This window comes from Epargyreus clarus, unplaced genomic scaffold (assembly GCF_041222505.1).
Source record: "Epargyreus clarus isolate Ecla_fem2 unplaced genomic scaffold, WU_Ecla_fem_2.2 ptg000018l, whole genome shotgun sequence".
NCBI lineage: Eukaryota > Metazoa > Arthropoda > Insecta > Lepidoptera > Hesperiidae > Epargyreus > Epargyreus clarus.
In genome coordinates this window covers 11,467,824-11,480,429 of record NW_027332226.1, presented here as the reverse complement: position 1 = coordinate 11,480,429, position 12,606 = coordinate 11,467,824, and the positions used below count along the sequence as shown (strand labels likewise).

The following is a 12,606-nucleotide window of genomic DNA, read 5'->3' as shown; positions in this document are numbered from 1 at the left end:
ATATAAATTCGTTCAAAGTAACAACACATATAGACCGATATTATAATGTTTTTTACCACGTATGGTAATTGACACGTACCATGTCTGCAAATATAAATGGACCATTGGTCATGGATTGATAATATATCTAAACCTAAATTATAAACAAAGGTATACACCAAATTTGCTAATAAGTAATAAATATTTTTTCCTAATAAAAGCACCTATCTAACGATAAGGCAGACGAACAACCAGGTGGAAAGCAGTCTCCGTCGCCTATAGACATTTCCTAATAAACATGACCACTCAAGTTAACCTATATTGGTCCTACATCTACTCAAAATTATATAAAAATAATTGTATTCCCTGCAGGTATGGAAGGTCTCAAAGCTCACTGCATTCTTCTTCTGTTCGGAATGGTGTCGGCGACCGAAATCGGCTCGTGCTCCAAGTTAGTGCACTTGGCACGGGCCGAGCAATCCGACGAGAACGGCCTGAAGTGTTGGGATGCCGTCAAAGTTCCGACCTGCGGTGGCAGATGCGACTCCAGCGAGGTATTCGATTAATTGAGTTTAGTGAATAAATTACTTAGGAACGGAATTGACGACGCGCGTGGCAGAGCGGTCACTATACCGGTCTGACGTGCAGAGGGTCTCGGGTTCGATCCCCGGCCAGACAGAAATCTAAATTATGAATTTAGGTTTCTGTGTGTGTCCATAGCACCCACGATACAGGAAATCCTAGGTTGGTGCTGTAAGTGTAAAAAGCGCTAGTGTAGCGTGAGTGGAATAAGGCTCTCTGCACGTTAGTTACTATCGTTTGAGCGACAAATGTTCTTGTCACTTAAGCCTCTGTCTCAAAAACTATTTGTTATCTACAATTTCGAAACAATTTTGCCACAGGATATAATAAGCAATGCAAAAGGCGTTACAATATACTTCCTCTATCCAAACCTTTATTATTAGTTATTCATACTAGACATTGTCAAATTTCGATCTTTGGCAAGGAAAGATTTATTATTAATAATGAGTGTCACTATGTCAAATATAAACTGGTCCAATTTATTATTAATAATGAGCGTCACTATGTCAAAGATAAACTGGTCCAATTTATTATTATTAATGAGCATCAATATGTCAAATATAAACTGGTCCAATTTATTATTAATAATGAGCGTCACTATGTCAAATATAAACTGGTCCAATTTATTATTATTAATGAGCATCAATATGTCAAATATAAACTGGTCCAATTTATTATTAATAATGAGAGTCACTATGTCAAATATAAACTGGTCCAATTTATTATTATTAATGAGCATCAATATGTCAAATATAAACTGGTCCAATTTATTATTAATAATGAGAGTCACTATGTCAAATATAAACTGGTCCAATTTATTATTATTAATGAGCATCAATATGTCAAATATAAACTGGTCCAATTTATTATTAATAATGAGAGTCACTATGTCAAATATAAACTGGTCCAATTTATTATTATTAATGAGCATCAATATGTCAAATATAAACAGGTCCAATTTATTATTAATAATGAGAGTCACTATGTCAAATATAAACTGGTCCAATTTATTATTAATAATGAGCGTCACTATGTCAAATATAAACTGGTCCAATTTATTATTATTAATGAGCATCAATATGTCAAATATAAACTGGTCCAATTTATTATTAATAATGAGCGTCACTATGTCAAATATAAACTGGTCCAATTTATTATTAATAATGAGCGTCACTATGTCAAATATAAACTGGTCCAATTTATTATTAATAATGAGCGTCACTATGTCAAATATAAACTGGTCCAATTTATTATTAATAATGAGCGTCACTATGTCAAATATAAACTGGTCCAATTTATTATTAATAATGAGCGTCACTATGTCAAATATAAACTGGTCCAATTTATTATTATTAATGAGCATCAATATGTCAAATATAAACTGGTCCAATTTATTATTAATAATGAGCGTCACTATGTCAAATATAAACTGGTCCAATTTATTATTATTAATGAGCATCAATATGTCAAATATAAACTGGTCCAAATTCCCGTATAATATCACATTCAGATTTCATAGAGAGAGCAAATTGAGTACCGGAATTTCAACTCTTTATGATCCTCTATTTAACGTCAACATACCAATATTACCAATAGAGTGGATACCATTATATGGAATAATGCTTATTACATTAGAAGCTACAGAATTTCGCTTAATTTAATTATTTTATATTAAATTAATACTGCCTGTGTAATGGAATTCATAATTAATCAAACTAACTCTGATTATATATGCGAATTACCGCGACAGCATTCATGATTATTTTATGATGACAGCGTAATATTTATTTATAAAAGTTTGAAATTTTAAGTAAAACAGATTCTTACCCGAAATTGATAAGTGGAACTTATATTATTCTTGTATTTAACCGTCTTAAAAAAGGAGGAGGTTTCTCAATTCGACTGTACCTATATTTAGTAAAATTAAGTTATATGACGTCGGCGCTCATGTGGACACGCTGTTTACGCTGTTATCCAATGAAATATATTGACTTTGACCGACTTCAGTACTATGTACTAAACCAACATTTATTTCAATTATTTTTACTTTGTAGTGACGTAGAAGTCGGTTGTATTTTTTAAATATTTTTTATTAAATCCCTTAAACCTAAACATGACAGCACTACGGTGCACCGTGGTTAGTGCTACTTCAGGCGAACCAATGAGTTGGAACACCTTTAAATACTTTTGTTGTATACGGACGCTTTTCCTTTTGAAGGTGGTAGAAACCTCTGTGGTTTGATTCTGGCAGAACCGCTGCCACACCTTTTTGTGTCTAATAGCAGCAATGTTGGGCGCTGTTGTGTTCTGGTTTGAAGGTTAGGTAATAAAGTCATACTCTTCCGAAGCATTCCAACTTAATCGTAACTTAACGTAACAACTTAAGGGTAACGGCACATCTGTGGCTGACCTTAAGTAGGAATCTAATCTTATCTGGGGTCGATTACACATAACATGAGCGGCAGAAGCCACTCATCATCAGGTTGAGTGCTCACCTTCTACTCCTATGTTCTAAAAAAATAAAATATAAAAATCCTCAGATAGCAGACTGGGAGTTTCCATTTAAGAAGTCCCATCACCCAGTTTGCATGTTCGGTTCCCGGCGTCTTCTATCCGTGCGCTTGCGTCACTGCGACCCCGGTGTGGTACCTGGCACTGAGCTCTTCCATTTCGTCGCTGCTGACGACTGTCGCTGCAGAGTAAGTAAACTAAATAACATTTAAATAAGATGGCGAGATATCATAAAAATCATCCTAATGTCGCAGATGTCTATCACTACCCTTTCTTAAGGAATATTGAACAATTGGAAGGGCGGCCGGTTAGATTTACTGGCAGTTCGATAGTAGACTCAGACCGATGAGCACATACTCCACGTACTCGACGGAATGTCTTCAGGAGATTTAATTATAAAAGCGTTTACAAAAAAATGTGTGTTTATCTCCATGGCCTTACGAATACGTATCGCAGATACCTTATGATAGATGAGAAATCTGAAGATACCCATACGGTGTTGCTTACATAACTTTTAATTCCAAAATATTTAGAAGACCTCCGTGAAAACAAAGAAACTCCCAAGAAACTCAATTTTAATAAATAACTAACGAATTCGCTTTGAGATGTTCGAATAGAAAATTATAGCATGACGTAAACAAAACGTTGTCTGTGTTTCTACCTCAGCAATGTCCTTTCCAACATTTATATTTTGTCCTGGAATGATTAACCTTTCAAGCGGAAATATAACCTTTACGTGTAACATGGAAGTTTAATGTATAGCTTTGAGAATATTTTTACAGAGCGGCGGATATTTTTACACAAATACAAGTAGAATTAAACATCGTAGGATTGAAGACCCGCGTGGCGATGCAGTCACCACATCGGTCTAACGCACAAAGGGTTCTGGGTTCAATCCCAAGGATTTGTACATCTATTCTGAGTCTGAATAAACACCCAGACAAAAAACACATGTATTCACTTTATATGTGTGTCTATAGCACCCATGACACAATAGCATGGTGTGGAATTGTGAGGGTAGAAAGTGTATTTTTAAAAGTTAATATATCTTTTATCATAACAGTAAATTGGACAAACATGCATTCTCCTCTCCTGTCATCAAAATTTCAGCACATCTTTTTATTAGAAAACCTTAAGTTATATACTTTGGAAATCAGAATATAGTTGCGCTACAATTTTGCTTTATGGCAGCAATATCCATAAGAATATGTCCTAAGGAGTGTACTTAAATCAGGTAAAGTTTTGCAATCTTAAAACTGCTACTAAAGCAGAAATATACACCATTGATCTACCAGCTACTGAAAATCATAACAATTATGGACACCGAAATGCATAATTCCTACATTCTAAAAATACCCGGTTATAAAAGCTTCGTTAAAAGCTTTCGTTGAAAATCATTCACCGATAGCAATTTGTCCGATGGATTTTAGTAAAAAGACGAAGAGCAGAGGAATAGCTTAGTGTACCTATTATTAGCCCTTGATTAAGCGTTCAGGAATAAGCGAAGTATATTAGAATGATACTGATGAAGCAGTTTATCTTGTTAAAGCCAATTTATAATATTTTTTTCCGAGTCAGCTAACCCGGCAAAATTTGTACAGCCTCAAAATCTATTTATTCTATTACTCGTGGATAATGCAGCTTTCGAATGGTGAAACACTTTTTAAAATCGGACCAGTAGTTTTTGAGCCTATTCATTACAATCAAAGAAACAAACAAAGTTATAATAATTATAATCTTTATAATATTGGTATAGAAAAAAATAAAAGAATCAAAGAAACCAAAAAAGGAGAAAAAGAAAGAAAACAACGTTTATTCCTTAATATGTCAAAACTGGAAATTTAAGAATTTGCAACAATAACAACAACAATCCTTTACTGCCCCACTTTTGGGTAAGGCTCCCCCCTCTCGCAAAGAAAAGGGTTCCTTCGAAGAATTGCGAAGATGCCTCAGATTTGAACGCCGACCCCTAAGTATAAAAGGTCAAAGTATATAAAAATTGAAATCGATAGGTTTCATTCATCATACGATTTTATATCTACAGAAATAGGGTCTATTCAGAGTTCAGGCACACATTCGATTTCCAAATTGTTGCAAAATAAACATATTTTATAATCTACACTAATATCATAAAGAGGAAAACTTTGTTTATTTGTTTGTTTGGTTGTAATGAATAGGCTCAAAACCTACTGGACCGATTTTAAAAATTCTTTCACCATTCGAAAGCTACATCATCTACGAGTAACATAGTTTATATTTTATGAATATATTTTATAAAAAGATTTTAAGGCGGTACAAAGTTTGCCGGGTCAGCTAGTATTTAATAGGCAGAATGAACTATATTTACGTCATTCATACAAACAAATCGAACCTTCCCTTACGGTTAACTATATGTAGAACTATTGTTTTTGATAATTTATGTATATATTTATGTACATATTCATCTTATTTGCAGGTGTGTTCTTCTCATCACACAAGCTGTGAATGGTTGCCCACAAACTCGACACTTCTTCAAGTTTTGAATGGGGATTCTAAAGAGGACTAAAATCAACTATTTACTTACTTCTATTTAAAGATCCATTAGATTATTTCTAGGGATTATTGCTATATTTTTGGGAACTTTAATTATTATATTGGCTATTGTAATAAGATACCGGTCTGTATTGTTTCTATGCTGGACTCGAATGCGTCCATGTAACATGACGTAATACGAGAAATATTTGTTTCTTGTAAGAAGGAAGAATATTGTATTGTCATTTTTCTCTCACCTATATCAATAAGTATCACATTATTAAGTGATACGATATCATAATGGGCGTAAATGTTTTTAATATTATAGCAATCTATTGTTTTCCTGAAGTTAAATTACTAAAATTATTTGTTGCAATCTGTCCCATTAGCTTGTTTACTAAATTAATGACATGCAATACCATTTTAGTATTCGATGATTTTATGAAAATACGTAAATATACAAAATCATTATTCATAAATTACTAAAAAGTAATTAATACACATTTAGCATCATGATGAACTGTTTGTTGTTTGTTAGTTTCATTTAAATTATATTTCACTAACTTACTGCCTTTAATAAATTAAATATATTTATTTTAATGTTTTTAAATAATAATGATATTGTAATTAAATAAAAACCTTACAAGTGTAACATTTTTGTGCATAGCATGGTTTGTAATCTTTGCCATTATAAATTACATACTATAATATATAAAATTGCAACAGTTACTTTTGATTACAAAATCAATGTTTCTTTTATTTGAGTTCCATTTTTATTTCTAATTTTTGTTAATAATGATTTTAGCTAATTAACATTATGTTAATTTACCACGGTATTACCCATAAGGTACAATTCTACTAAAAGAACCTCACGGGAAATTATACACATTAAAGCTCAGGGAAAGTCTGGTGAAAACTAGTTCACAAAACTTCTTTAGAAGTAAGAAAACTTTGAATAATTGAATAATGAGCACAAAGCAATGAAACACAATGGTAACCGAAGTTTGGGAATTATATTATATGGTAATAGAACGTGGTAGAACCCTTTGTAGTTCGACTCCGGCGGCACCATTGCCACACTTGTTTCTACCTAATAACAGCAGTGTTAGGCGCTGCTATGTTCCGGTTTGAATGGTGTGGAAGGGACACAGACTTTTCCGAGGCATTCCAGCTTAGTCCTCAGGAGTAGCGGCGCATCTGTGGCCGACCTCAAGTAGGAATATCTAACCCTATGTAGGGTTGAATACAGATGTCCATGGGCGGTAATAGCCACTTACCATTAGGTGGACTGTAAGCGTCTGCTATATTATAAAAAAATATATATCACTAGTTAGGTTGAGATGATCAAAAATTCCCGTAAACGTCCCCCTTGCATTAAGGAGGGAACACATTATTGTCCTATCGCTGGGTATTGGTATAGGTCTCTTCTCAGACTGAGACGGGGTAAGAGCACAGCCGACAACGCTTTCCGAGTGCGAATTCATAGATTTACACATACCTATGATTTTTTTTTAATTTTTAGGTGTGTAAGATTCCTCACGACATTCTTTTGCCGTTCAATCGTGTGATATTTTAATTCTGATACGCAAATAACTTGCTAAAACAACGGTACAGGTTTTTACAAATAGATGGCAGTAGCCACTTACCATCACGTGGACTACATGCTCGGCTGCTACTCCTAAATTATAAAAGATTTGAGCACAGCAGTGGGTGACAGTAATGGGTTGACGACGACATACGTGACCATATTAGCGATAATGTGGACGTGTAAGAATATTAATGACTTAACCAGGAATACATTGCTTTCACGAACTTAATACTCGGTAACAAAGAGGAAGTTCCAAGATTCAGGCAAATGAGTTTTGGCTCCGGGCTTGAGGTTATTTTAAGCGATTTCCGGCTACCGTGTTATCTTACGCTGATTTAGGGGCAAGTTATAATGCGGCTGCATTCTGTTCGTGCTATCGAAGTTGAAGAACTACTAACTTTAATAAGATCATATCAGTAGTACTTAAAGTAGCAAACATTAATTATTGAAGCATTAATTAGTACTTATATTCGCCCGCGTTTAAAAGAAAATAATATGACATACTAAAATACATAAAACTGAAAATGGCGAAAATTGGTCGAATCAACTCTGAAACCCTCGTGGGCTCATGGACAACAACTTTGCTAAAGATCATCACTTGATCAAATGCATAGTTGACGATTCAATGCATACTAATATCGATTAAAATAATCGATATTTTTTTGTCCAAAAGATCGATTCTCCGATTATTCGATCTTAGATCGCCATCTCTAGTTCCCGTGGGATTTCCGGGTTAAAAACTACCCTATATCCTTTCTCGGGTCTCAGACTATCTTTGTACAAAATTTCATTAAAATCGGTTCAGTGGTTTAGGCGTGAAGAAGAGACAACCAGACAGACAGACTTATGGAAGGAAGGAAGGATTATCATTTACCCATTACTGCCCACTGCTTGGCACGGGTATCCTCTCAGGATGAGAACGATAAGGCCATAGTCCGCCGTGCTGGCCAAGTGCGAATTGGTCGACTTCACAGTCTTAAGCAAGTGAAAAATAACTTCTAATACTCACATAACTTCGAAAAATTAGACGTACGTACCTGGGATTTGAACCTCTGACCTTTGATCGAGAGGCCGAGTTACTTAACCACTAGGCTATCACTGCTTTTATCACTTATCAATTGCCATAGATTAGTAAAGATTACTCATCCTGACAAGAAAATGTAACCAGTTTTGACAATTGAAATTGTTACTGTCATCTATTTTCGTGTTTTAAAAATATTAAAAGAAATTAGTTTTTAAATCATTTACGAATGAAACTATATTTCTCCGCACTTTTTCTTCGATTTCGTGTTCTTGCACCACTGCGATTGCAACTGTGCACGTCAGTATTGTTCTGCATAACAGTAATTAAATGGCTGACAGAACTCTCAGCCGTTTTAGCCATTTAATGGTTTCCTTCAATTACAAGGCGGTGAGATATCTATACTTATCTATGGTAATTGCATTATAGTTATAATAAACTAACCCATAGCTATGTAACATAATATTTGCCTTCAATGTCTTTTTTTTAAGCAAAATCCACTTCTATCTGGTATTCTCCACTTCTATCCACTTCTATCTATCAGTTTAAAGAACAAATGTATAGAAATGTATGAAGAATAATACTACGTGGACTAGTAACAAGTGATAGTGGTGCGCGGTCCGGAACAAATGAAGTCGCTAATTACAAGTACAGTCTAGTCAGTTCTATAAGTAGACTAGCTGACCCGGCAAACGTTGTGTTGCCATATAAATAAAAAAATGTTAAGGGTGAACAACCCTTATCACTTAGGGGTATGAAAAATAGATGTTGGCCGATTCTCATAAATACCGGATAAGCACAAAAAATTTCATCAAAATCGGTCAAGCCGTTTCGGAGGAGTATGGTAACAAAAACTGTGACACGAGAATTTTATATATTAGATGGGCAGGTGAAGATTTCAAAAATACCTATACACCCAAGCGTTCATAACTAAACACAACTAGCGCCGTAAATACATGGACGTCGTAAAGTTTCAAAAGTAGATAAAAATATATAGGTATATAGGTTTTTGAAACCTAAATATGTTCATCTAATTTTGGAGCTGACTATACGTGGCTAATTTGTTGTGTGCTTGTGGGCGCGCCGGTAGGTAGATCTACAATGGTATTTCGATTCAACTAATTTAACCAATATTTATAAAAATATAGTTAAAATAATTAAATGAATAAGCGTTAATGCCACCATAGTAACAATAACACCTAAGCAAAACACCAAACAGTTCAGAGCACCACCGTGCCGTGCCCACTATTGGACAACTTCTGATCTGTTGACAGTTGCGCGCCCCTTTTTTATACCATGATACAGGTAGCCAATTGTTAATACGGAGCGGTAGTTCGAAATTAATATCATGTGATTTTAAAAACGGAATATTTATATATATGAAATGAAGCATTCTCCCACACGGCCATTCTGACGAGCAGCCGTTACGGCTCGCGAACAAAAGTTTAAAAAAATCAAATTCAATAATATTAAAGAAGTGGATAAACTACTTTAGATTCGCCGATAATATAATCTCAATTTTAACCACAGAAGCCAAATCTCATGGTACACAAAACACGTAACTTTAATTGGTTAACCCCATAACCGGTGTCTAATAGCGTAAATAAATGGTCGTGTCACATGAAAAGAACTGCCAAATCACATGGCTGATGTCAAGTCACATGACATCATAAATTCGCTTAAGTCACATAGCGTACGTACATAATTGATTATTTCCTGAAAAGAATTGCCAAATCACATGGCTAATGTCAAGTCACATGACATCATAAATTCGCTAAGTCACATAGCTTACGTACGTAATTGATTATTATCTGAAAAGAATTGCCAAATCACATGGCTGATGTCAAGTCCCATGACATCATAAATTCGCTAAGTCACATAGCTTACGTACGTAATTGAATATTATCTGAAAAGAATTGCCAAATCACATGGCTGATGTCAAGTCACATGACATCATAAATTCGCTTAAGTCACATAGCGTACGTACATAATTGATTATTTCCTGAAAAGAATTGCCAAATCACATGGCTAATGTCAAGTCACATGACATCATAAATTCGCTAAGTCACATAGCTTACGTACGTAATTGATTATTATCTGAAAAGAATTGCCAAATCACATGGCTGATGTCAAGTCCCATGACATCATAAATTCGCTAAGTCACATAGCTTACGTACGTAATTGATTATTATCTGAAAAGAATTGCCAAATCACATGGCTGATGTCAAGTCCCATGACATCATAAATTCGCTAAGTCACATAGCTTACGTACGTAATTGATTATTATCTGAAAAGAATTGCCAAATCACATGGCTGATGTCAAGTCCCATGACATCATAAATTCGCTAAGTCATATAGCTTACGTACGTAATTGATTATTATCTGAAAAGAATTGCCAAATCACATGGCTGATGTCAAGTCCCATGACATCATAAATTCGCTAAGTCACATAGCTTACGTACGTAATTGATTATTATCTGAAAAGAATTGCCAAATCACATGGCTGATGTCAAGTCCCATGACATCATAAATTCGCTAAGTCACATAGCTTACGTACGTAATTGATTATTATCTGAAAAGAATTGCCAAATCACATGGCTGATGTCAAGTCCCATGACATCATAAATTCGCTAAGTCATATAGCTTACGTACGTAATTGATTATTATCTGAAAAGAATTGCCAAATCACATGGCTGATGTCAAGTCCCATGACATCATAAATTCGCTAAGTCACATAGCTTACGTACGTAATTGATTATTATCTGAAAAGAATTGCCAAATCACATGGCACTCGGGTTATTATCAAACATAAACGTGACTGTTGGCCAGACAATCATCGATATGCAAGACAATCCCGATAACACAGAACTTACAATCCACATACCGTTCCAAAGTTCGCAGGTACTCAAGAGAAACACAAAGTTTTTACCAGATTTTTGACTGTCGATACTGTCATTGCTTCACAGGGTTCACAGTCATCTGACATGTTCAAATAGTTTACTTTCCATAGCACATGTTCTCGTAGTCTGAAAACACATTACATTATATGTATAGTCAATAATTATATACGATATAACGAGAGAGCTCCGCGTTTCGTTCATGGTTTGAGAGTAAAATCTACAGATCTTTTCGTTTGGCTCGCTTAAATCTATGGCATAGTCTTCTGCATCGCCAAACGTATACTGGGTAGACTCCAGATACCCTTGAGAATATATTTCCCGATGTGTAGTTCTTCACGATGTCTTCCTTTACCGAATTTGTTATAATGTGTCTGACTATCTCAGACAGGATTTCTTGAAAATCATTAATGCCTTTTAAGTTAGCTCATTTGACTATGACAGAATTTTATAAGAAACTATTCGAGACCTGCTCAAAACCATGCACGAGTGCTTTTCTTATTTAGAACTGTAAACAAATAAGCTGTAACAAGCATAAAAATAAAAAAGTAAAAGTTAATTTCAAACCGAAAAACCTGACGTCTACAACACAAATGTGTGAAAATAATAATAAAGTGAATTGTCACGTTCAAAACAGTTTTAATGTCAACTTTACATACAGTAAAGAAAATATCAGAGCAGCAAGTACTCCGTGGTCGTTATTCTTAATAAAATAATTAAAATACTATTGCCTTACCATAACATGAGCTATAGTTCGTACCGTTCATGTGATGACGTTAAATGCCAACGAAATAACACTCTGAAGTCCACAGTTACATTACAACGAAAACCAGGTCATTAAGCGTAAAAAGTTATTGGAGTCATCCTACCTTCATTATATTATTTACCTTATATCATTTTACTTTTACCTTGAATTTTACAATTACCTTCGTTTGTGCGATAGGCATTGCTGCAAACAAAGTCTTTACCACACAATAATGATCACACATTGCAGAGTCCAATTTGACAGTAGTGTATGTACTCTTGTCTCTTTTTCTTTTTGCAGTATTCGATTTTTCGAATTTTATCAGAACTTGCAGTAGGTATATAATTGCTCGTCCGAACCTGACTTTGACTTATAAATCTGCAAAGATATACATTTTAATTAGTAGAATAACAAACAGCGGTCGAAACAGTATGAACACAAAATAATAACGAATATTTTCTGGTATGAACCGCGAGTTCCAATACAATATCTGATAATAATAGAATTACCTACTTCAATTTAATATAACACATACGTTAAGTATCTGTTATCACCAGAAATTGTGAATAACTTCCAAAAGTTATTGTAATTAACCATTTGAATAATAAGTATACCTACAAATACCGTTATTTCGTCCCGTATTGATTTATATATAATATTCGCTCACACACAAAAACTTTAAACCAAATTTTAGAAGTAGCAGACAAGCATGCAGTCCACCTGATGGTAAGTGGCTACTGAGGCCCATCAATATCTTCAACACAGCAGAGCC

The 12,606-nt window shown here is 34.5% G+C and overlaps 1 protein-coding gene across 1 annotated transcript; it reads left to right on the top strand.

Moving 5' to 3' along the window:
* The first annotated feature begins 357 nt into the window (after positions 1-357).
* On the top strand, positions 358-5,960 carry LOC140749765 (thyrostimulin beta-5 subunit). Its single transcript, XM_073082923.1, has 3 exons — positions 358-533; positions 3,102-3,260; positions 5,528-5,960. Exons 1-3 carry the CDS (start codon positions 396-398, stop codon positions 5,615-5,617), a joined length of 387 nt encoding a protein of 128 aa, XP_072939024.1. The 5' UTR covers positions 358-395; the 3' UTR covers positions 5,618-5,960.
* The last annotated feature ends 6,646 nt before the right edge of the window (positions 5,961-12,606 follow it).

Excerpts from the sequence above, each read along its gene's own strand:
- LOC140749765 (XM_073082923.1), top strand. The coding sequence starts at position 396 with ATGGTGTCGGCGACCGAAATCGGCTCGTGCTCCAAGTTAGTGCACTTG. Across the intron at positions 534-3,101 it reads GCAGATGCGACTCCAGCGAG|ATAGCAGACTGGGAGTTTCC; the intron begins GTATTCGATTAA and ends AAAAATCCTCAG. Across the intron at positions 3,261-5,527 it reads CTGACGACTGTCGCTGCAGA|GTGTGTTCTTCTCATCACAC; the intron begins GTAAGTAAACTA and ends TCTTATTTGCAG.